The sequence below is a fragment of the Salvelinus namaycush genome, chromosome 26 (genome assembly GCF_016432855.1).
Source record: "Salvelinus namaycush isolate Seneca chromosome 26, SaNama_1.0, whole genome shotgun sequence".
Taxonomy (NCBI): Eukaryota; Metazoa; Chordata; class Actinopteri; order Salmoniformes; family Salmonidae; genus Salvelinus; species Salvelinus namaycush.
The window spans coordinates 23894629-23920762 of NC_052332.1; the positions used below are offsets into that span (position 1 = coordinate 23894629).

At 44.7% G+C, this 26134-nt stretch overlaps 1 protein-coding gene across 5 annotated transcripts in view; it reads left to right on the forward strand.

Moving 5' to 3' along the window:
* LOC120021279 (retinoic acid receptor RXR-alpha-A-like) overlaps positions 1–26134 on the forward strand; it is a 154425-nt gene that overhangs the window by 37387 nt on the left and 90904 nt on the right. For all 5 annotated transcript variants that reach the window (XM_038964961.1, XM_038964956.1, XM_038964958.1 and 2 more), the window contains one exon: positions 9333–9446. In XM_038964961.1, the coding sequence (XP_038820889.1) occupies positions 9413–9446 (34 nt within the window). In that variant the 5' untranslated portion in view covers positions 9333–9412. The remainder of the gene's footprint in view (positions 1–9332; positions 9447–26134) is intronic.

The window sequence follows — 26134 nt, forward strand, 5'->3', positions numbered from 1 at the left end:
TCATCAGAAACGATCACATTAGCATCATGTAGACTTAGCTCATACAGCACTGTGTAATGTACTGCTCAGTGCTGTGACAATCTGCCTGTCTATAGACAGAACATCCAGCTGTTAATCAACATTAGCTACACACTTAGATTTCCCTCAGTCATACCAGGCCCCAATGTCAACAATCGCAGTGGAACAGCATCAGTGTTTCATGAATGTTTACAGATGTTCAACTGAAGGGCACACAAACCAAGCCACTGTGCCGCTTCACTTGTTTATGTTGTAGAGTGACAGTTCTGCTGAGACCAGGGTCAGAGAATTGTTGTCTGCTTTTTTCTCTCTGACAATAATATGATAGTTATTGTATTACTGTATACTTTCTTATATACAACACATGTAGTATTTTAATAGTAACCGTGAAATTGATATTTTACTATTGAGCATTCTATAGTATAAGTTTGTATTTCAAGGTTGCCTAGACATTTCCTGAACAATAAACCAGGAAACAGAATGCCTGCTTTTCAGTTGTTTAGGCATTTTACCAAATTATTTTTCAAGATACATTTTTCTCTTGTGTAGATACTCATGCTGCATTCATAATTGAAGATCACCTATGCAGGAAAGGTCATCATTGTCAACTCCTCACTACAGTTGCCTTGTGGTTTCAAATGCCACACCAGTGCAACTGCCACTTTCATTACCCTGCGTCGGTGTGAAAGTACAGACTCAATTTGAGAGAGAAAAAGGAACAGCATTCACCTATAAGAAGCGTTACAGAAAGGTGCTCTTGTTCCTTTCAAAAGCCTCTGAGTTAAGGTCTTGCAAAACACAGTTGCTTAATAAGTCATTCAATAAAACTGTCCAGTTAACATTTTATGGCCAATTCCACAGGCCTCTGCAGCGCTTGGTGTATTGACTCTTCGGAGACAGAGTCTAAAAATGTGTTTCTTTCACAATTTCTGTATTTAAGTTTATGTTCTTTCTACCCACACCTAAAAAGCTAAGAATACTTCAGTTGTTTTGTGTTGGGTTAGGTTGGGTTAGGTTAGGTTAGGTTAGGTTGGGTTGGGTTGGGTTAGGTTAGGTTGGGTCAGGTTGGGTTAGGTTGGGTTGGGTTAGGTTGGGTCAGGTTGGGTTAGGTTGGGTTAGGTTGGGTTAGGTTGGGTTAGGTTGGGTCAGCATTATGTCTTCCAGCCAAGGTCTTCATAGGCATCTGTTTCTTCATAAGTCCGGCTGGCTGGCCACCCTGGCCCTGCTTTCAGGCAAAAAAAAGCCCTCAGGTGACTCTTGTTCACCATAGAAGTCAGTCTATTCCGGTTAATTTATCCAAGGCAGTGCAACTGGTGGAGCCAGATCATCCCCAAGCTACTCCAGGACAAGCCCAGTTAGGAACCTTTTCGATTGACCTAGTTAGGTAGATCTTAACTAAGTTGGTATAGTTTTGTGGGTGCATCCATGATGACTCCTTGGTTTGACATGGAATGCTGTATGAAACTGTTATGGTCCTACTGGGCCTTGTAATTCACTTGAAACTCTATACCCCAGGAGGCACCCCGTGGGGTGAGCTAGCCGACTGGGACCCAGCTCTCTTGACCTACTCCGTGTGACCTGTCCTCTGCTGTGATTGGCTGGTCAGGGACCCCGGTGGTCTCAGTGGGGGGTCCAGCTTGGGGTGGAATTTCAGAGCAGGGTAGTGTTTCCACACCTGTGGGGGGTCCTGTTGTGTGAGGAGGGAGAGGTGGGAGACAGAGAGACACATAAAAGACAACTGCAAGGATGATGTTTTCTCACAGGGTTTGTGCCTAGAACACCAAAAAATTGCCTTTCTAATGAGCTTCATGCGCACTTCCTCGTCTCCTTCCCACGTCTACTTCGTTGTCATGATAGATCTGCACAGCCCTTGTTTTTATTGAGATAAAGAGGAGCTGAAAAGCATGTTTAGTGTGTTTTTCTTCAAAGGAAGAAAAGCTGCAGAGTGGAAAGACAGTTTGCTGATGGAGCAGATATGTCGTCGGGGAAAAGGTTGGATGCTTTCCATGCTGATGATCAGCCTCTGAAGACGAGAGAGACGCTCTCCATTAGAAAGGACTAATACCCGGTTTCCCGATTGCGATGGAACTAAGGCTTATGAGTGTTTTAACAATGTATCTTTCCTGCAACAGCCGAAGATGTAACGTTTTTCCCAAAACACCATGCAGAGAGAAGTCGCTAAGTGCATCGTTTGAGCATTTGTCGATACTGATAGGATCGAAAGAAAGGCAGCAACTCTCTCAATTCAAATCTTAACTTAGCATTATAATTATTTCACAAAACTGACGACGGATCAGCTCCTAGAGAAATATTACCACCTACGGCTGCAAATATTGAGGCGGCTTATTCTAATGTTTATCGAATAAAAATGCACAAAATCACTGATTTGGCACATCATTGGGCACATTGTAGGCACACATCATGAAATATGTTGAGACAAATTACAGACAGTAGCCTCAATTTATTGAACATGAAATAGGCCTTGTATTTATATTTTAATGTAGTCATCTCTGTTTTCATTTGAAGCATATTTTTACACTACAATTGTTTGTATCAATTGCAAAGACATTGGTAACTTTGTATTTGTAGTCAACTTTGTTCTGAAGTTATTGGCGGTCAAAAAGAGACGGATAAACTATGTGATTCTATGTTTAGCAGAGAGATCTTCTTTGTATAAAGTGACGTGAGAGGGCAAAAAAGCATCTAACGACGCACTTAGCTGTTCTACAGAGTAGAAGACAGGCATTAGATTACAAGTGTTTTCAAGTGCAACGTTAACAACGATGGTTTTGTCAAACAGCTTGGAGATTTAACGATGCTGCTACGGATCTTCTAACGATGAACTTCGCCTTAAGATGCTTTTGGGAAATGGCTTCCAGGGTAGTGATGAGCATTTGATATCCAGAGACAGGAGAGTGAGAGCTGACGGGCTCTGTCTGTCTGTCAGTCTGTCTGTCTGTGTGTCTGTCTGTGTCTTTGGGCTCTTCTCCTCTTTACAGTGTGTGCTCTGCTTTCATAGCTGATATGCTTTGATGAAGGTCCAGTCAAGGGAGAGAGTGTCATGCAGTGCAGCAGAGTAACTGTCAGAGCAGTAATTTTGCATAATGAGAGACTGCTGCCTTGGATTTTTCTCGAAGTGAAAAGCAAACACCTGAGGTTCATGGAGTGTAACAGTGATGAACCTCCGCTCTGCTCTAATCACAGAACAGCACAGCGTGCCACACTGCACCGTGCTGGACTGAAGTCGGGCAAGGATAGGGTCTTTCAATTATAGTTCCTAACGTAGCAAACATAAGAGATTCCTTTCAAGACCTTTTTGGAAGTGTTTTACATTAGTTTTACATTATTGTTTCACATGGGTAAAACTCTTGAAGCCCACACTTATATTTATGCGCAACCATATGTCATTAATGAATAAGAACTAGAGAATAAGACAACACAATAGCCTATCTCAAGGGCACATGGGTAAAACACTCAACACCCACGCACTCCAATGCAAAAGTCTCTCTGGTGCAGGAAGGGAAAGAATGGAGGGATGTGGCGGAGGAGTGGAGGAGGCTCTTTAATTCCAGAGAGGAGGCCGACCATCCGTCTGAACATGGCTGAAGGGGAATGGCGTTTACGATGGTTGCCCTGGCGATTGATATCCTTGCTGCTAGGTCTTTCCCTGTGTGCACCACCAAGGCCCTTTCCTTGAGGGCTTGGAGAGCTGCGCTCCTCTCTGTGTGGGAAAGATGCTTTTATTACGTCCCTGATCCATGAAGGGCCCGACGAACTTTGACCTTGGGCTTGATTGCCCTGGTAACGCCAAACAACGACAGTGGCCATTCTTTAAGAGGACTAAACAAGGACTGCAGACCATCACCCCCACCCCAGTGATTGTTTTACTTTGACTGTTGAAAAGCTATATCCCATAAATACAGTAAAAATACTAAATTGTGTTTTTTAGACACAACTGCAAACTTAAAGGCGTAGGGCAGTTAATGAGTTAGTCTGATGGGAATCTGTGATGTCATCAGCCTCCTCCCTTGCTTGAGGAACAATAGAGGAGCAATAGAGAACGAAAAACTTACCTGGACCACCTATTGAGAATATGCCTTTTGTTAAGTAAATCAGATGTTAAATGAGGTGAAAAGGAGACTCGAGTGCCACTTTAAGTCTCATAAATAGCCTAAATGATTTTACTGTAATTCTCCAGTCGGCAACCAGTGCACATTACACATAGAGATGGATATGCGTTGCTAACCCACAGTTTACAAGTGTTTCCTTAGTGTTTGGCGTTTCTATGAGACTGTTGCGAGAACAAAACATTTTATTTGCGTCCTACCCTTTATTACAAATGCAAATCTCCATACCTTTGTTTCATTAGCACATTGTCATTATGCCTTTGTCCCATTAAGTGCTTTATCATCATGGCTCTTTTTCATTAGCGTAGTCGTATCTAAAGGCTTGCTTTCATTAGCACCGTGTTGTAAAGGCTGTCTTTTCATTATAGCACTCAATGTTTAATGAGAAAACCCCCAGTGTGTTTACACTGTTCCTATCCCTGACCGCCATTAATGATAATGCTGATTGACTGTTTGTGGGGGATGTTTGAGCTTGTCCCCTAAAGATTGGATCCTCGCATAGTTATTAAACCCAACGAGATCCCTCTCCTTTTCTCTCCTCCTGTTATCATCCCTCGCTCCAGTTGGAAATCAAAGAAAAAAGAGAAACATTCCTGTAATCAAGGGTGCACTTTATGAGCCAAGAAGACACGGAGGAGCAGCAGTATGATAGATGGCTTTAATGACAGATCACTAGATGACAGATCACTTGCGTTAGAGCTCTCAACAGGAGGACTTGTACGCACAGGCCTCTCTTCTACTGCTACACTTTCATCATTCACTTCTTCTGCTTCAAGAGGAGGAGAAATTAAGCTTTTTATTAAAACCAATCCAGAAGGGTGGATAGCAGGAAAAACAACCCCAAAATGTTTTTTTAGTCATCATGAAAAATAAATACATCTTGTCGATGTGACAGTCCCTGAACGTCTGAAATGGCATATTAATATCAGCTCTACGTTGTTTCTCAAAAACAATGAAAGTAATGTGCAGGGTCACATATCAGGTCAATGTTTAACATGCAAGAGTTGATTAGGTAGGGTCTTGTCGCCTCTACTTTTGACCTAGCGGTGAAAATGACACTAAATTCATTTGTGTTCTGTTTCTATCAGAGGAACATCTCATTTGCTCAATGAAACTACAAGGAACAATTTTCCCCCTCACTTATTATCTGATTCTCTTCACACTCCAGTCCTCTGTCTCCCACGGTTCCAGCTGTAGGTAACATTCCCAGCATTTGAATCACATACTGTAGCTTTACTGTGTCCCGTGGGAAGATTACTCCAGTGGATGGCTAGCGGAGTTTTTTTTTGGCCCTTGTCTACTTGGTTTACACCTGATTTTGGAAAAGTCGAACTTGACTGGGAGCCTTAGCTCATATGCTAACTTGGTAATGTTCAGTGACATGGCTCGGAGCCCTATGACATGTGTCATTGTCCAACCAGGATTTTGCTGCTGCTGTGCTCTCAGAGGAGACAGGGAAAATGTGGTGGGGTAGATTTGATGGACCAGGCCTACATCAAATCACATGTTTTACTGGTGAATTGGGCTGGACCATCTAGGTGTGGTCTTAGTTTACTTGCAGAACCATTTTACTGAGCATTCAAATGTATACATTTATACAGATTATGTGTTCCAAACGGCCCGTTATGTGTCCCAAACTTCATTTTAATGTGGGCGAAAAAGTTAGTTATACTTCTCGCTGATACCTTTAGAATGTGACAACAGTGAAGTATCAGACAAACAGAGTGACATATCAACTTCTTCTCCTTTCAAACATGTTTATTCTTCAATAATGTTTGTGCTTCTAAGTCAGCAGTCTTCATGTCTGTTTTATTTAATTGAGACTAGAGGTCGACCGATTATTATTTTTCAACGCCGATACCGATTATTGGAGGACCAAAAAAAGCTGATACCGATTAATCGGACGATTTTTATATATATATTTTGTAACGTCCTGACCAGAGTTCTTATGTGTTTTGCTTGTTTAGTGTTGGTCAGGACGTGAGCTGGGTGGGAATTCTATGTTGTGTGTCTAGTTAGTCTGTTTCTGTGTCCAGCCTAATATGGTTCTCAATCAGAGGCAGCTGTCAATCGTTGTCCCTGATTGAGAATCATATATAGGTGGCTTGTTTTGTGTTGGGGATTGTGGGTGGTTGTTTCTTGTCTCTGTGTTTTGTCTGCACCAGATAGGACTGTTTCGGTTTGCCACATTTTGTTGTTTTATATCGTTGTAAGTGTTCACTGTTTTTTCGTTTAATTAAACATGTTGAGCACTGGCTACGCTGCGTGTTGGTCCGATCCCTGCTACACTCTCTCTTCTAGTGAAGAGAGGGAAGGCTGCCGTTACATATTTGTAATAAATTACAATTACAACAATACTGAACGAACAATGAACACTTATTTTAACTTATAATGCAAAAACATAGTGTTGGAAAGGAAAGTAAAAGTGCAATATGTGCCATGTAAAAAAGCTAACGTTTAAGTTCCTTGCTCAGAACATGAGAACATATGAAAGCTGGTGGTTCCTTTTAACATGAGTCTTCAATATTCCCTGTTAAGAAGTTTTAGGTTGTAGTTATTATAGGAATTATAGGCCTATTTCTCTCTACACCATTTGTATTTCATATACCTTTGACTATTGGATGTTCTTATAGTATTGCCAGCCTAATCTCAGGAGTTGATAGTCTTAAAGTCATAAACAGCGCTGTGCATCCCAGCATTGCTAAGAGCTGCTGTTTGAATGAATGCTTACGAGCCTGCTGCTGCCTACCACCGCTCAGTCAGACCGCTCTATCAAATATCAAATCATATACTTAATTCTAATATAATAAACATACAGAAATACGAGGCTTTGGTCATTAATATGGTCAAATCTGGAAACTCTCATTTCAAAAACAAAACGTTTATTCTTTCAGTGAAATACGGAACCGTTCCGTTGTTTTATCGAACGGGTGGCATCCATAAGTCTAAATATTACTGTTACATTGCACAACCTTCAATTTTATGTCATAATTATGTTAAAATTCTGGCAAATGAATTACGGTCTTTGTTAGGAATAAATGGCCTTTCAACAGTTTGCAATGAGCCAGGCGGCCCAAACTGCTGCATATACCCTGACTCTGCTTGCACAGAACGCAAGAGAGGTGACACAATTTCCCTAGTTAATATTGCCTGCTAACATGAATTTATTTTAACTACATATGCAGGTTTAAAAATATATACTTGTGTATTCATTTTAAGAAAGGCATTGATGTTTATGGTTATCTACATTATTGCAACAATTGTGCTTTTTTCGCGAATGCACTTTTGTTAAATCATCAAATTGAAGTAGTTCGATGATAAACACTTGTTATGCAACGCAGAACAAGCTAGTTAAACTAGTAATATCATCACCCAAGTGTAGTTAACTAGTGATTATGTGAAGATTGATTGTTTTTTACAAGATAAGTTTAATGCTAACTAGCAACTTACCTTGGCTCCTTGCAGCCGCAAGGTCCTTTTGATGCTGTACTCAGCCTGCCACGCAGTCTCTTCGTGGATTGCAATGTAATCGGCCATAATCGGCGTCCAAAAAGGCCGATTGTTATGAAAACTTGAAATCGGCCCTAATTAATCGGCCATGCCTCTAATTGAGCCTGTTAAAGATGATCTCAGCTTGTCTGCGTTTGTTCATACAGGTCTGGGCTTGGTGCTCCACGTGCATCGCTGGCTTTTGGATTATTCTATTATTCTAATCAAAGGGCTGAGGAATGTGCTCGACAGGCACAGCCCACCCCTCTCATTAGAACATACAGACGCATGCATGCACGCAGTAATGCACAGACACAGACACACACACACACACACACACACACACACACGCACGCACACACACACACACACACACACACACACATACACACACACACACACACACACACACATGCACGCAGCAACCCACACACATGCAAGCGCACTCACACACACTACACACACACTCCTGACCAAAGCGTCAACATCCCAGATGGCTTATCATGGGGAACTAATTCAATATCACTGTGCCTGTTTTAAATGTCATTGGATGAGTTCATCTGGAGTGACATGTTTTTCATGGACCAAATAAAGGAGCTATATTGGGCTCGGAACAGAGCAGAACAGAACAGGGGGGGGCTTCTCTGACCAACTCTCTTAATGTCTGCTGGAAATCTAATGGTCCTCATGAAGAAAATAATAAAGTAAGGATTTGAGGAGCTCTGATGATGCCGAGGAGATTCTCATGAACTCCTTCCAGTCGATAAATCCTCCACTGACTGACTATTTTCTCTAGAGGCTGCCAAGCCGGCCATGTCAGTCACAGAAATACATGCCTTTTCTGATGCCATTCATTGGGTCAAAGTGGATTTTAAAGGTCAGAAACTGAGCTCTGGTTGATGTACTGACTGTGATGGGGCTTTCATTTGATATTGGTTGTTTTGACACTGTTGTCAATATACTCTCTCTACTGGGTTTTCTGTCTCGCCTACCTCTTCTTTTTCTGTGCAACTCATCATGTCGTGTAGATATATACAGGATGGTGTGGAATGAAATGGGAATGGCCGGACTAGCGGGGGTACAGAACATTCAGTCACCCATTGTGCGAGATAATGACTTCCCTATTGAGTCTGACTCTGGTGACCTTGGAGACAGACAGCAAGATGCCCCCCCCCCCAGACCCTCCAGGCATCCCTGCCATTTGGCATTTTGCCCACACAGAGTTCCTAGCCCCAGCTCCATGCCTCTCCACCCCTGCCTAGCCTCCTACCCAGCCTCCCGCGGGCAGTTGCCGCTCCTGGTCACCTGGGCATGGTCATGAAGCTGACATGGAGCTCTGAGCTAGCCTCATGTTCTGGGTTAGAGGGTCACAGAGACACAGTGCTCTAAATGTGAGAGGTTGCTGGGTCTCCATGTGGCAGGGGAGATGGATGTGTAACCTGCTGGTGGGAGGGAGGCCGGTCAGAGACGACAGCTACAGCAGAGATCCTTAAAATCTTCCCTCATCCCCTCTCTGTTACCATAAAGGGCAACTTGTAATCTGTATCGACAGGCCTATCCAGGCAGCACCCTTCACCATATTCAGTACCAGCAACCCTCATCTCAGCTTTCTCTCTGTTAATGTCAAAACAATGTATCGTCATCATCCTGTCTGGCTGTTTTAACAGACTCCCTCCTTCCCTCTCCCTCCCTCTGCAGGGTTCCTGAAGCCCCAGTGCTCGCTGGCTCCGCCCCCCCAGCGAGGACGCTCGGGGGAGGCCTGCTCCTGTTTCACCGGCATGTGTCACCTCCACCACCCCCGGATATCTACAGGTAACACTCAACGCCATCTCCACATCCCCTCGCCATCTTCCCCGTCATGGCAGACTCCGCACCTGGGAAGACACCTGTATCAAATAAGTATGAGCTAAGATTTGCCAATGGATAGAAATAGTATATAGTTACAGTATATTCTACAGTACAGTATTATACAGTATATTTGACATACTGTATAAATTGTTTTATTTGGTGAGATAAACATAAAATTCCTGGTAGTAGGAGCATTTAGTGTAGCAAATTTGAATGTCTGAACATGCCATGCCAAAGCAATATATCCACAATGCAAGATGTTGCTTGTTCCGTTCCATAGCTACACGCACACACACACCCTGGGGTGTAGAGCTGTCAGAGACAGAAATGTTGTTTCCAGGCAGTGTTCAGCCCAGTCAGTCAGGCAGCCTGATGATTCATGTATTCTTTGCACGTGGAGGCCCGGTGATGGACATGTTAACAGTGGTGCTATGAGACAGGCCTCTGCTCTCATCACCTCCGTTTTCCCTGCTAGGGCAGCCGGGTCAGGTGAGGTCAGCATAGCAGTGCATTCTGAACCTGACCCTCTGGTATGTGGGGATTGAGGGACTGTACTGTGCTTTTGCTGTGTTGTTGCTGTACGTGTGCATGCCCTGCTGGTGGCTTCATTGGCTGGGAGGGGAAGACTTGTGACTGAGTGGCTTGTTGTAACTTAACACCCATGTCATGTGAGGGGAACATGCCTTGGACAAAGGCGACGTGACGACAACACTCAAACAGTGGCACCTTGGATGAATTTACAGGAGAGGAGAGTGGTACATTAGTGTGAATTTGTTCTATGTGGAACTTCACAGACAAAGCCCTGTTTTAGCTTCACAACTTTGAAAGGTTGTTTTGAAAATCTAGTTTGTCACATGCGCCGAATACAACTGGTGTAGACTTTACCGTGAAATGCTTGCTTAATTAAGAGTAAGACAAGAAAAATAAAATACACAAGAATGGAGCTATATACAGGGAGTACCAGTACCAGATCAATGAGGAGCTATATACAGGGAGTACCAGTACCAGATCAATGAGGAGCTATATACAGGGAGTACCAGTACCAGACCAATGTGGAGCTATATACAGGGAGTACCAGTACCAGATCAATGAGGAGCTATATACAGGGAGTACCAGTACCAGATCAATGAGGAGCTATATACAGGGAGTACCAGTACCAGACCAATGTGGAGCTATATACAGGGAGTACCAGTACCAAATCAATGTGGAGCTATATACAGGGAGTACCAGTACCAGACCAATGTGGAGCTATATACAGGGAGTACCAGTACCAGATCAATGTGGAGCTATATACAGGGAGTACCAGTACCAGATCAATGTGGAGCTATATACAGGGAGTACCAGTACCATAGTTTGTCATGAACAGTGCTTGAAAGTGCTGAAAGGGGGGCCTGAGTGAAAAGGTTTGGGAACCCCTGACCTAGACCACCTTACACTTACAACTGCAACTGTCAATGCAGAACATGTGAATGAAGGGGGCAGTGTGTATTCAAAGGGTCTGACAATAGAACAATATTGACAAAAGGGACTGTAGAAAAGCTTTAGACAGGCAGAACAAGAACCCACTACCCTCTCTGTCTCTCTCTCTCTCCCCCACACATACTTTTTCATGGACACGTCTCAGCAAGATCTGTGAGGTGGAGACAGTTAGTTTTTACGCTCTCTCTTTTTTCTCCCTCGTGGTTGTGTGTTGCAGGGCTGGTCTGATTGATGGGTACATTTTTGACTGTCAGAACCCAGTGATGGTGGGCACGTTTCCTGTGCAATTAGATATTTTTCCAGCACACCAACTGTATAAGTGGTTACTGTTACTGTATAGAACTGTGTCAAAGGTCAATGTTTCTACTTTAACTTTTTCCTTATTTCAAGCCACGACCAAGCACATTAAATAGTTATCTTTGCCTGGGTTGATTTAGTAATGTTCCCTCTGAACTGTGCACTGCCGGGCAGCTCTCCCAGGACTTCTGCGCAGAAGAAATATCACAGGAAGAGACAAAGGAGATAGAACTTCACTCAACTCTCTAGAGTTTTCCCTGTTAGTTAACGCTATCAACGTGTCCATTACTGTGGCAATTGTGATGGCATCAAGTCAATATTAGCCACTTTCAATGCCGCATACCGAAACAAAACAAACTATGCACGAGATGTTGTTGTAGGAGGAGGAACGCATCAGAGAAGGATTCTATTGCATTGACACACATGACACAGACCGGTGCGGCATAACCAATCAGAGCTGCAGTAGGCCTATATGCAAATAGACCATTGCCATATATGGATCTGTGCTGTTTACTTTTAACTGGACTGTTTGCAGCATGAGTGGTCGTAAGTAGATGCGCTTGTTTTGAGATCAAAGCAAGAGTTGAATGTAGGCACGTGTGCACATTTTGTTAATATCCTTTGCTAGTTAAAGAGTTATTAGCCCAGTTATAGATCATTTATAGTCAGCAATGGGGGAGTGTTTGCTTCCTACAAGAGCACAACATGTGTACATTTCTAGACATGATGAAAAGCCAGTCAGGTTAAGAGCTTTTTTTGTGTCTTAAAGGGGCAGTGTTGTATTTTGAGTAGCCAATAGGCAGAGGGTAACATAATTTGTCTGCTTCTATGTAATAATGGTATGGGAGTAATAATGCATTTTATTTTGAAAGTGGTTTCTTGCATCAAACAACACAACATTTTCAGTCACCTTGTCAGAAGGACAAGTGGATAAACGGGTTAATGTCAAGCCCTGCATGTTTTTTCCAGAAACCTCATGGTATGTAGGCCTACATTGAATACCACACTGCTACTGTAGGCTGAATGATAGAACAGCTATTTCAATGTTAATAAGTTATGGGATGCATTTTCTCCATTGTTTTTGATGGCAGGTCACTCTGGTAGGTCTACATTATTATGAATTAGGCGCAGTAGCCTACTTGGCCACTGTTAAAACTGTAACTTAAAGCAGATACACCCTCAGCAGACCTAACATTTGCTCAGTTACTAAAAAAAAATGGACGGGAACATTACTGACAAGTGACGTGACGGGAATGTGTGAGACAGTCAGATTGTCTTTTCTTGTCTTTTAAGTGTTTCGCTATTTTGCAAGTTCAGTGGTGTTCCCTGGCCTAGCTGCTCAGAGCAGAGTAGCAATGTGTTCTTAGAGAGAGAGAGAGAGAGAGAGAGAGAGAGAGAGGCTGAGGTATCTGTGAAAGCAGCATTGTGGTTCTTACTCACAGAGAGTATCAGTAGTATGTACAGCCTAGCTGGAGTCGGTCCTTCATACCCAGAGTCATAATCATGGATCTAATTATGGAATGTGTTGCTGTAAATCTCTCATCACCACATCCAGCACACACACCCATCCTAGCCCGTCCGCACATCGGTGTGATTGTCCTCTAATCCTGTCCCTCGGCCTCCCGGCCATAGCCACAATGACAAGCTGCTGTGGAGGACACGGGGTGCTGAGTGAAGACGCAGCAGAGGATTCTGGGAAGGTTGGTTGGCCTCGCCCGGGGAGTCGACTCCAGCGATGATGTCCTGAACTCCCAGCAGCACAGTGATGTGGCCACACTCTGGTTTCAGGGGTTTCACATTGTTTCGAGTTTTCAAAAACAAATCCTTACTGGAAAGAGACCGTGAGAAACAGTATTCAGGGCTTTTTACTTTTCCAGAGATCATTTTAAAAGCAATCATTTTGTTATTTATTTTTAAAGAGACCCCCCAAAAAAGCTGAGAGGAAAAAAGGGTTTGGGCAATGTGTTGTGTGAAGTGAGACTGCAAGAGAGCTTTAAAACAGGGCTTTTTGAAAGGCCCTCACAATGCAGGCCTTGTGCAGTGATATGGTCTGTCCTTGCGGAGCTGAGCGGAGGAATGGAAAAGATTATCCACAGGAATGTCTGGGGTGCCCTCAAACGGAGCGGGCCGTGTGACTAGCCAATGGGAGAGAGCCCTGCCGAGCGGCTGGCTAATTTCTTCCTGATGAACTCAGCCTCCTGATTGCCAGCACTGAACTCACATATGGCCCGTGTTTGGAGAGACCAAATGACAGGACATAGAGAAGGACGAGGACGAGGACGAGGAAGGAGAAGGAGAAGAGGGGTTGAGGTGTTGGATTATAGGATTGCGGGCACTCCTTTTTTATTTGATTAGAGTGGGTAGTATGGATGTGGTGTTGGGATTATGGTGCATTTCAACAAAAACAAAATGATCATTCCCTAAGCCCTAAACCTCAACTAAATCTTGTAATAAATGATGTGGAAATTGAGCAAGTTGAGGTGACTAAACTGCTTGGAGTAACCCTGGATTGTAAACTGTCATGGTCAAAACATATTGATTCAACAGTAGCTAAGATGGGGAGAAGTCTGTCTATAATGAAGCGCTGCTCAACCTTCTCAACAGCGCTATCAACAAGGCAGGTCCTACAGGCTCTAGTTGTGTCGCTGGACTACTGTTCAGTCGTGTGGTCAGGTGCCACAAGGACTCACATCAGGGCAACACGGCTGGCCCTTGGATGTACACAGAAAGCTAACATGAATAATATGCATGTCAATCTCTCCTGGCTCAAAGAGGAGGAGAGGTTGACTTCATCACTACTTGTATTTGTGAGAGGTATTGACATGTTGAATGCACCGAGCTGTCTGTTTGAACTAGTGGCACACAGCTCAGACACCCACCCCACAAGAAATGCCACCAGAGGTCTCTTCACAGTCCCGAAGTCCAGAACAGACTATGGGAGATGCACAGTACTACATAGAGCCAAGACTACATGGAACTCTATTCCACATCAGGTAACTGATGCAAGCAGTAGAATCAGATTGAAAAAACATATAAAAATACACCTTATGGAACAGCATGGACTGTGAAGCAACACAGACACATGCATACAGACACACAATAACATGCGCACTATACTCACACGTACACATGGATTTTGTATTGTAGATATGTGGTAGTGGTGGAGTAGGGGCCTGAGGGCACACACTTAGTGTGTTGTGAAATCTGTGAATGTAATGTAATGTTTCTAAAATTGTATAACTGCCTTAATTTTGCTGGACCCCAGGAAGATTAGCTGCTGCCTTGGCAACAGCTAATGGGGATCCTTAATGAATACAAATACATACAAAAACCATATCACTACCTCTGTCTGGGTCACTCCCTCTCCCTCTCTTTACTAACTCTCACAGTCCACTCTGAGTGGGAGTGGGAGTGGCCTCCAGGTGTGTGCTTAGTCTTTGATTGACCACTCTGATGTCGCTTTGGTTAAACAAGCAATAATTACGCCTTAAGCCAAGCCCTATTAGCTCTCACCACAGTCCGTAGCTGACTTCATTACCCAGTCTCAGAATTATCTCACTGCCTCGTAAATCCTGCCAATTAATTTGGATCCCATTTACTATTCTGCAGGACTTGGAAAGAAGACATAGAGCTGAGCCAGAGTAAACTGCAAGGAACCACTGAGGAGAACTGAACACGCACATCTAGCAACCTCCTGATTGTGTGTGCACTGTGTGTGCGCTGTGTGTGCACTGTGCGTGCACTGTGTGTGCACTGTGCGTGTGTCAGAGAGTGTGCGTGTGTGTTTGTGCGTGCTCGTGTGTATCAGTGGAGGCTGCTGAAGGGAGGACGGCTCATAATACTGGCTGGAACGGAGCTAATGGCATGGCATCAAACACATGGAAACCATGTGTTTGATGTATTTGATACCATTCCACGTATTCCGCTCCATCCATTACCACGAGCCCGTCCTCCCCAATTAAGGTGCCACCAGCCTCCTGTGGTGTGTGTTATGTGTATGTGTGTATTGTTTGTGAGAGAGAGAGAGGCTCGGCAGAGCTTGAGCAGCGCTGGGCTCAGGCAGTCGGGAGTAAAAACGGCAAGTGATGGGACTCCAGGCAGCATGTGTTTGTAGACCTTGTGGTCACACAGCGGGATCTGCGTGCTGGGGGACGTTCCAGTGGCTCCCAGCGCCTCGTATTTCCCGAGCGGGGTCCCACAGAGGTGAGGGAGGTCGAGGAGAGGGAGCTTGTTAGCCCCAGCATGCTCCATGCTTGCTGCTCTCTAATTGGCTGGCTGGAGTCCGTGCACTCCCTGGCTGCTTCCTGCTGGGTCAGGAGCCAGAGGCGCCAGAGCACCAAGCTGCCGATTACAGGCCCCTGCATACACAACCACCACACAGACACAGTCTATAATAGTCCAATAATAAATGTGTGTCTATCACAGCATTTCTGGATGTTGATCCCACCAGAAAATAAAATAGCCTCACAGTTGTTTGTGCCCAGTAAGACCAGTTTAATGTCTCGGTATGTTCAGTGTGTGGTCTGGGGCCTGTCACCTCTGGGATAAGCTCTGCTAACAGTCTGAGCTAATTGGATGTTTGGACTCATATTGGACTCACTAGATACTGGCTTTAGGCCTAACATATACAGCCACCTCCCTCCACCCTGTTCTGCAATGATTTACAAATTCTATACGTCTGAATCAGTTGGACTTTTTGGGGATGAAAAAGGGATGAAGGGAAATGTCCAAACCGTATGACATCATCATGGCTAGATTTGAATCCCTGTTCTGTAGCTCTATACAGTACGTAAACATGGGACGATTGAGAACAATGGCAAAGGCCCAAAATCCTGCCTGATTAATTCCACTCTATTGTTCTGAATCGTCAGACTAATTGTGGAGCAATCCGCCAGCTAATTGAAAGCAGCTCAGTTTCAGGCCACAATCCATAAATCTCTGCCTTGGTCTCATGGGAAACACATAAATCAACTTCTGATGTAAAGATGGGTTTGATTTAAAGCTATGTTGTGAATGGTAAGTTATGTGTGTGGCTTTTCAATGTCTACAGGGTCATATCCACTGACTCTTGACCTGAATGAATACATGATTTGTGTTTGCATGTGTACATGTGTGTGATTATATTGAATATGTACGTGTGTGTGATTATCTTGCACGTATACATGTGTTGTTATTATCTTGGATGTGTACATGCGTGTGATTATCTTGGATGTGTACATGCGTGTGATTATCTTGGATGTGTACATGTGTGTGATTATCTTATCTCAGAACTGATGGGTGTTGGAGAGGGAGTAGAGGAATGGGGAGACATTGTACCTGCCTTTGATTCCTTCCCAAGGAAAGGGAGCCGTGTGCCAGCAGGTTGGGCAGGGCTGATGTAGCTAGAACACCAGGGACCTTCCGCTTGGCACAGAGTGACGGTAGCCATCCATAGTGGGCCAGGAGAAATCACAGCCACTAAGCCTTTAATGACTCTCTGAGCCCATAATCCCTGCAGAGCACCATCACACTGAAATGCTATCTCATTGTTACAGCTCAAACCGTAGGAGGGAGGGAGGGAGGGAGGGAGGGAGGGAGGGAGGGAGGGATAGCCATAGATTCACACCTCATCATACACCCCAGAGAGGCAGAATGATGTTTTTACTTGAATGATTATCACTGTAAGACTGTTGGGATCAGAATGCCTCGCTAAACTCACATTCAATGCAAGAATCTGAGATCGAATGCGAGTATTAAATCCCAGTGCTGTTCACAGAGATGTTTTGCCACATATTCCAAATCCGTATGGATTTGACCCCAACCCTGAAGTAAGATGTTCACTGTACCAAGGCTGCATCTGAAAAACAGCCTTTTCTTCTATCTTCCATTAAACATGAATAAGCAAGTTCTCATTCTTGCGGCCCCATGTTGCTTAATGCAGTACAGTATGTTAATCACAGCAGGGGCACTCTGAGTACTCCTCAGAAATATATGGGTAATCTAATAATTTCCATGAATATAAATGAATATGTGCATGTTAACCCAGATATCTGAGCCGTGCTCAGTGCTAGCCGCTCTCTCCCCAGTGTAGTTCGACTAGCTCGCATCATCCCTGATAAAGACATTAAAAGGAAGAGAGGCTATTCTGACTGTCACACCAGCTCTCTCTGTTGACACAGCACAGTGGTGGACTGCCATCCGCCTCCCTTAACTTTAACCAGTGATAAACATGAGGAGGATGAGAGTGATGAGAGAAAAGCATCAGTGTGGGTCTCTCCCACATTTTAGAATAACCCTCCCCTCAACCTAACATGCTAGTTTAAGATGTACTATTCAGCCCTGAACAAACATACTGTTGCCGGGAAGAAAATGTGTACCATAGTGCCAGAAAATGATGATGTACTGGCCAAGAGAGTTGAGAAGTCAATAAAGGAATCATATTTAGCCTCTATGAAAACAACTGGTTTCTGAGGACAGTGGTTAAAGGGGAAACTAAATATAGTTTAGGTTGTGATTTATAGGAATGTCATCTGTTAGAGGGTCCTTTTTTGTTCATCCTCATTTGCTCATATGACTGGACTGGAATCCAAACCGGCCATGTAGAATAGCTAACAGTAGAGGGGTCACACATTTTGGACAGGGCTAAAGAAAGAAGCCAATTTAAATGATTTATTTATCGATTTGTATTTTCTTCCCGACCTATGCATGCTTCCCTCTCTGTGCTGGAAATACTTGTTCCTAGAGGTGCTTACTTAACTGTTAACAACAACAGCAAAATAATGTGAACACTTTTGGCTGGACTGCCCTGTAACTGGACCTCAGACTATAGTTCAGAGCATACTGTAGTTCAGAGCATATTGTAGTTCAGAGCATACTGTAGGTCAGAGCATACTGTAGTTCGGAGCATACTGTAGGTCAGAGCATACTGTAGTTCGGAGCATACTGTAGTTCGGAGCATACTGTAGTTCGGAGCATACTGTAGTTCAGAGCATACTGTAGGTCAGAGCATACTGTAGTTCAGAGCATACTGTAGTTCAGAGCATACTGTAGGTCAGAGCATACTGTAGTTCGGAGCATACTGTAGTTCGGAGCATACTGTAGTTCGGAGCATACTGTAGTTCGGAGCATACTGTAGGTCAGAGCATACTGTAGTTCGGAGCATACTGTAGTTCGGAGCATACTGTAGGTCAGAGCATACTGTAGTTCAGAGCATACTGTAGTTCAGAGCATACTGTAGTTCGGAGCATACTCTAGGTCAGAGCATACTGTAGTTCGGAGCATACTGTAGTTCGGAGCATACTGTAGGTCAGAGCATACTGTAGTTCAGAGCGTACTGTAGTTCAGAGCATACTGTAGTTCGGAGCATACTGTAGTTCGGAGCATACTGTAGTTCAGAGCATACTGTAGTTCGGAGCATACTGTAGGTCAGAGCATACTGTAGTTCGGAGCATACTGTAGTTCAGAGCATACTGTAGTTCGGAGCATACTGTAGTTCGGAGCATACTGTAGTTCAGAGCATACTGTAGTTCAGAGCATACTGTAGTTCGGAGCATACTGTAGTTCGGAGCATACTGTAGTTCAGAGCATACTGTAGTTCAGAGCATACTGTAGTTCGGAGTCATTTGGGTCCAATATGGATGGAGACTTGCCAGCGATAACAAAATGTTCTGTATCAGAAACCCTTTCCCTTCTCATTCTCTCAGTTTCATAAACACACTGTTGACCGCTATAACTCTTTTCTCTTTGAGAATCAGCCAAATAGGAAACAAGGAGATTGCTTTATTAAGTTGCTGAACTCAGTTCTACTTGTGTGGAAATTCTTATTATTGCCCATTCTTCTGTCAAGCTTTCCACAAGGCTTCCATACTGCAAGCTGAGAATGCATATTCCAGAATGTTCCTGCGGAATGGTTGGTGTGTCCTCTAGATCTGTGTCTGTCTTGTCTGTGTACTGGGCTGTGTGTAAGTCAGCGGTGGCTTGGGGAGATCCTTTAGAGGAGGTCTGGGAGCTTCTTCCTGTTTGTGCCTCTCCCTGTTTTCTGTATGGACAGTCGCTTCTGTCCTCAGCGCTGCTGGGAATGTGAAGGATGACGGGAACCTCGATCATCCAACTCTCAGTCCCTGGAGGGGGAGCAGGGGTGAAGAGCAGGAGGGGAGAAAGGGGGAGGCAGGGCGATTGCTATTTTGATGCTAAAGTGATCAGACTCGCTTGGCATTATAGCTGGCTCTGCGGCAGGGGGAGGTGGGGAGGCAGCTGGAGCGAGCGCTTGATCCGAATGTCACCGAAGCCGATCTCATGAAGTGGGAGGTCAGCGCTGGAACTACCTCCCTGGTTGCACCCACCTCAGCACAGCACGACCCCTCGCCTTGCCACCTCGCCTTCAAGGGTAAGCTGGGGAGCTGGGCTAGAGGGAACGAGGGAGAGGGAGATGGTTTGGGCCAAAGCGCGGACCTCATGTGGATGTCACGTCTCTCCCTGCCCAGCAACAGGCCCACTCGAGTGTGCTAATGCAGCCATGCATTGTGGGATGGTGAGAGGGACTGGGGGAGAAGTGTTGGTAGCTCCCACGTGCTCCTTCTCTTAGAGGGGGGGGTTCTGGGTGTTGTAATACAGAAGCTAATGGAAATGTCTTGTTGAGACACAGCGCTGGTCTGGAAACGGCTGCTGGTCTTCTAGGAAGAGAGCAGAGCAGTGTGGCTGGACCCAGGCTAGGGCTGTGGCTTTCATTACATTTTGTCAGCCGGTTGTTGTCATGCAAAAGATTAGCGGTCTCGCTAATTGACCATTAATTAACATAAACACATTTAGCATCTCCAGGCCTCCATGCGTACAAGCCGCTGATGCATATCTTTGGAACATTTACATTTAAAAAGTATAATAAATCTATTTAATATACACCATCATAATAAATCCGTTATTTATTTTAGTCAGGTTTAAAGAAACATGATATGAAGAAATTGTATTTCAGAAGAACAGAATATGAGTTGGTCTACTGTATGTTATCTGGCTATGCTCCATGCCATAGGCTGGAGGCTTGTTCATTTAAGTCCCGTGCCATTATTTTATATTAAGAAGAATATAATTGAACTTAGCTGAATAAAATATAAATTAAAAAAATTCCCATTCCAGTGTGAGTGTGCATATGAAGTGGCTACGTTGAGCGTAAAAGTGATCCTTTGAAACAGGACCTATACACTAGATTTAGTTATTTGGCTATTTTAGTTGTGAATGAGACAAACCTTAGAATGACTTAGAAATGAAAACATCTATGGGCTGCATGATGTGACTACAGGCTATTGACGATTTGAGGATGTTGCAAAAAAAATCTTGCCTCAGGCTGCACACGCTGCTCTCTCATCAAGTGATCATATTTTCACTATTCTCATTTTAATCTTGTCTTTACTCATATGTCAAATGAGTTTCGATTTAGAATGGCCCATTATCAAATGGGCAGGGACAGGGGAAACAAGACATGTGTATGTACTGGGATAGTGAATGGAGGCAGCTTTCCCACTGGTTTGTTATTTCACTCCACTCACCATCGACTGTTTGAGGAGCATGCAGCCTCTCGCTGTAAAACAGGGGATATTCCACCCAAGCTCAGTATGCCATGGGCTCTCCAACATTGTTCCTGCAGCTACCCAGTACTCTGTATGCCATGGGCTCTCCAACACTGTTCCTGCAGCTACCCAGTACTCAGTATGCCATGGGCTCTCCAACACTGTTCCTGCAGCTACCCAGTACTCAGTATGCCATGGGCTCTCCAACACTGTTCCTGCAGCTACCCAGTACTCAGTATGCCATGGGCTCTCCAACACTGTTCCTGCAGCTACCCAGTACTCAGTATGCCATGGGCTCTCCAACACTGTTCCTGCAACTACCCAGTACTCAGTATGCCATGGGCTCTCCAACACTGTTCCTGCAGCTATCCAGTACTCAGTATGCCATGGGCTCTCCAACACTGTTCCTGCAGCTACCCAGTACTCAGTATGCCATGGGCTCTCCAACACTGTTCCTGCAACTACCCAGTACTCAGTATGCCATGGGCTCTCCAACACTGTTCCTGCAACTACCCAGTACTCAGTATGCCATGGGCTCTCCAACACTGTTCCTGCAGCTATCCAGTACTCAGTATGCCATGGGCTCTCCAACACTGTTCCTGCAGCTATCCAGTACTCAGTATGCCATGGGCTCTCCAACACTGTTCCTGCAGCTACCCAGTACTCAGTATGCCATGGGCTCTCCAACACTGTTCCTGCAGCTACCCAGTACTCAGTATGCCATGGGCTCTCCAACACTGTTCCTGCAGCTACCCAGTACTCAGTATGCCATGGGCTCTCCAACACTGTTCCTGCAGCTACCCAGTACTCAGTATGCCATGGGCTCTCCAACACTGTTCCTGCAGCTACCCAGTACTCAGTATGCCATGGGCTCTCCAACACTGTTCCTGCAGCTACCCAGTACTCAGTATGCCATGGGCTCTCCAACACTGTTCCTGCAGCTACCCACGGCTTCATTTGGGAAACCAGGTGAAATCTGTTCGGGAACATAGTAGCATGTTTTCACACTGAAACCTATTCCATTGAACTGCTGACAGCCCCACACTGGAGACAGGAAGAAAGGAGATGGAAACTCACCGTGGTGAGATATTCTGTAGCTAAAGGTAATGTGTCAGCCTGTTAATAATGAACTTATATAAAATGGGGCTCATATATAGACATATGCATAAGCTCTAATATGGGTGTTTTGAATGAATCATCACCTTAGAAAGTGCTGGCCATTTCGTTGTGTTAGGCTTTTAAACATCCACAATAACCATATTTTACATTCAGTTTCAACCTGCGTTCATCAAAGTGAGGTGAGTTTTAAAAGCATTATACTGTTTTGATGTTAAGTTTCTGATGTGATTTTCAATTGCACTTGCAATGATGTCAGACTGGTTAGAGGGACAATAGAGCCCTACTGTAGGTACCTGATGGTGACCTGAGTGACCTGATGGTCATTAGCGAGTTGGGTACGACCAATGCATGTCCAAAGTGAATAAAATGAGATGACTGTGACTCAACGGTCACGTGGAATTTTACTGTGCCCATGACTCATGAGCGTCGGTAATACGGTCACTGCAACAGCCCTAACCCAGACTTTAGTTCTGACGTTTGGGACAGAAACAGGGACAGAGATTCTTAGAATCAGCTCACTGCTGTGACAGTGAGTGACACACTCAGCCACCAGGTCTCTGACAGCCCCTCGGGCTCCATCTGAAGTGTCCAGAGCAAGTTCTGTTAGTTCATCTGGGTGACCCAAACCCCACCTCACCCCACCCAGGCCCACTCAGAGCTGGGGAACAGAGGGGACAGTTGGTGCTGGCAGAAAGCTGACCTTTAGTGCAACACACGTCAGTCAATACGACTGTGGGTCTGGGCGGGGGGCAGGATGGGGGCGAGCAGAGCCCTGTGTGTGTGACAGAGCGAAAACAAACCCCACAGGGGAATCATGTCCACAAGTTCTTTACAGCCACTGACATTGAGCTAATTGACTGACCTGGTCATGTAATGAAGGGAGCATGAATCGTAAAGGGAGAGAGGGAGGGGACAACTTGGGAGAGAGGGAGGGGATAACGTGGGAGAGAGGGAGGGGACAGCGTGGGAGGGAGGGAGGGGACAACATGGGAGAGAGGGAGGGGACAACGTGGGAGAGAGGGAGGGGACAGCGTGGGAGAGAGGGAGGGGACAGCGTGGGAGAGAGGGAGGGGACGGCGTGGGAGAGTGGGAAGGGCGGGGTGGGAGAGAGGGAGGGGCCGGCGTGGGAGAGAGGGAGGGGACGCGTGGGAGAGAGGGAGGGGACGGCGTGGGAGAGAGGGAGGTATATGACCGGCAGGAAAAAGGAAACTCAAACTATTTGTGGCTTGTTTTGGGCAAACTTTGTGGTTGATATTTGACCAGATGCAGTGTTGTTCCATTTGATCAGATTTCTTGGTTGACAAATCTCAGTTATAAGGGTATGTATCAACTTGATGATAAGAGTGAGCCAGTGAGAGGTAGTGGGCACACACTGGTTCTACAGAGATACAGTGCTCTGTGTCTAGAGAGAGACTCAGCTCTAATAGAACTGGTTCTACAGAGATACAGTACTCTGTGTCTAGAGAGAGACTCAGCTCTAATAGAACTGGTTCTATAGAGATACAGTGCTCTGTGTCTAGAGAGAGACTCAGCTCTAATAGAACTGGTTCTATAGAGATACAGTACTCTGTGTCTAGAGAGAGACTCAGCTCTAATAGAACTGGTTCTACAGAGATACAGTGCTCTGTGTCTAGAGAGAGACTCAGCTCTAATAGAACTGGTTCTACAGAGATACAGTGCTCTGTGTCTAGAGAGAGACTCAGCTCTAATATAACTGGTTCTATAGAGATACAGTGCTCTGTGTCTAGAGAGAGATTCAGCTCTAATAGAACTGGTTCTACAGAGATACAGTACTCTGTTTCTAGAGAGAGAGAGCTCTAATAGTACTGGTCCTACAGAGATACAGTGCTCTGTGTCTAGAGAGAGGGAGCTCTAATAGAACTGGTTCTACAGAGATACAGTGCTCTGTGTCTAGAGAGAGAGCTCTAATAGAACTGGTTCTATAGAGATACAGTGCTCTGTGTCTAGAGAGAGACTCAGCTCTAATAGAACTGGTTCTATAGATATACAGTGCTCTGTGTCTAGAGAGAGAGAGCTCTAATAGAACTGGTTCTATAGAGATACAGTACTCTGTGTCTAGAGAGAGACTCAACTCTAATAGAACTGGTTTTACAGAGATACAGTGCTCTGTGTCTAGAGAGAGACTCAGCTCTAATAGAACTGGTTCTACAGAGATACAGTGCTTTGTGTCTAGAGAGAGACTCAGCTCTAATAGAACTGGTTCTATAGAGATACAGTACTCTGTGTCTAGAGAGAGACTCAGCTCTAATAGAACTGGTTCTATAGAGATACAGTACTCTGTGTCTAGAGAGAGACTCAGCTCTAATAGAACTGGTTCTATAGAGATACAGTACTCTGTGTCTAGAGAGAGAGCTCTAATAGAACTGGTTCTATAGAGATACAGTACTCTGTGTCTAGAGAGAGAACTCAAATAAAACTGGTTCTATAGAGATACAGTACTCTGTGTCTAGAGAGAGAGCTCTAATAGAACTGGTTCTATAGAGATACAGTACTCTGTGTCTAGAGAGAGAGCTCAAATAGAACTGGTTCTATAGAGATACAGTACTCTGTGTCTAGAGAGAGACTCAGCTCTAATAGAACTGGTTCTATAGAGATACAGTACTCTGTGTCTAGAGAGAGAGCTCAAATAGAACTGGTTCTATAGAGATACAGTACTCTGTGTCTAGAGAGAGAGCTCTAATAGAACTGGTTCTATAGAGATACAGTACTCTGTGTCTAGAGAGAGAGCTCAAATAGAACTGGTTCTATAGAGATACAGTACTCTGTGTCTAGAGAGAGACTCAGCTCAAATAGAACTGGTTCTATAGAGATGCAGTACTCTGTGTCTAGAGAGAGAGAGCTCAAATAGAACTGGTTCTATAGAGATACAGTACTCTGTGTCTAGAGAGAGACTCAGCTCAAATAGAACTGGTTCTATAGAGATACAGTACTCTGTGTCTAGAGAGAGAGCTCTAATAGAACTGGTTCTATAGAGATACAGTACGCTGTGTCTAGAGAGAGACTCAGCTCAAATAGAACTGGTTCTATAGAGATACAGTACTCTGTGTCTAGAGAGAGACTCAGCTCAAATAGAACTGGTTCTATAGAGATACAGTACTCTGTGTCTAGAGAGAGACTCAGCTCAAATAGAACTGGTTCTATAGAGATACAGTACTCTGTGTCTAGAGAGAGAGCTCTAATAGAACTGGCCCCTTCAGTCTTTTCTCCGTCTCTCTTATCTTTCTTTCCTCCACTGAGTGTGACTCACTCTCACCAGAATACCTGTCTTCCCTTCTGGGTATTTGAGAAGGAGGCTCGCCCAGGAAAGTGTTTTAAGCGTCTACGTGACTTTGTGGCAGAGGGCTGTACTCAACTAAACAGTTATGAAAACAAGCCGTTTGTTTGCCTCAGAACATTTTGTCCCTATCTGTTAATGCTCGTCAAGAAATTATGTCCAATGGCAGACTAAACAATTGGATTTTAGGGGCTTAGTGGGGTAAAGAAGAGCCTACTGGATGTCTCCTCAGTTGGTGTGTATTGCGTTACATTTCTGTGTGTGATCGTGTGTGTGGACTGCGTTGATTATCTCCAACTTCATCAGAGAGTGGACAACTGTCACTCCAGCTGTGCTCGAGAGCGTTTTGGAATTAGGGCTGTGTGTGAATCCACACAGCTGAGCCGCAGCTCCGTCCTGGAATCCTGTGATCTATTGCTCTATGCCTTTCACTATTCATTGTCCTCTATCAGGTGTAAAGTATTCCTGTGGCCTGTGATTTTGAAGAATCGCTGTGTCAGAAATAGCGGGCACGGCAGATGCCTGTAACACAAGCTGATAATGAGCTTATTTTGACACCTCCCAACCATCTGTTCCTGTGTATTGTGAAATGCAGAGAAGACACGTGTATGAGCCTGATAATTACACAACCACAGTTAGTGGCCGGCGCATCTCACCCGACATCGCCACTCTCCCAGCTCCATGATTCAAACTCAGACGCACGGATGCACTGTACGCATCTGATACCGCGGGATGAGACACACACACCAGTGGGCTCCACACCTGGGACCAGGGCCTCATCAGCTATCAGCCGGTGGATCTGAGGACAGCGGCGGAGGCAGGCAGACATTAGAATTAAGGTTGTGTGTTTTTTTCTAGACCTCCCTCTGGCCTGCTCAGATGTCTCTGGGTTTGAACAGAGCCTCTGATCCTTTTAGGGAAAG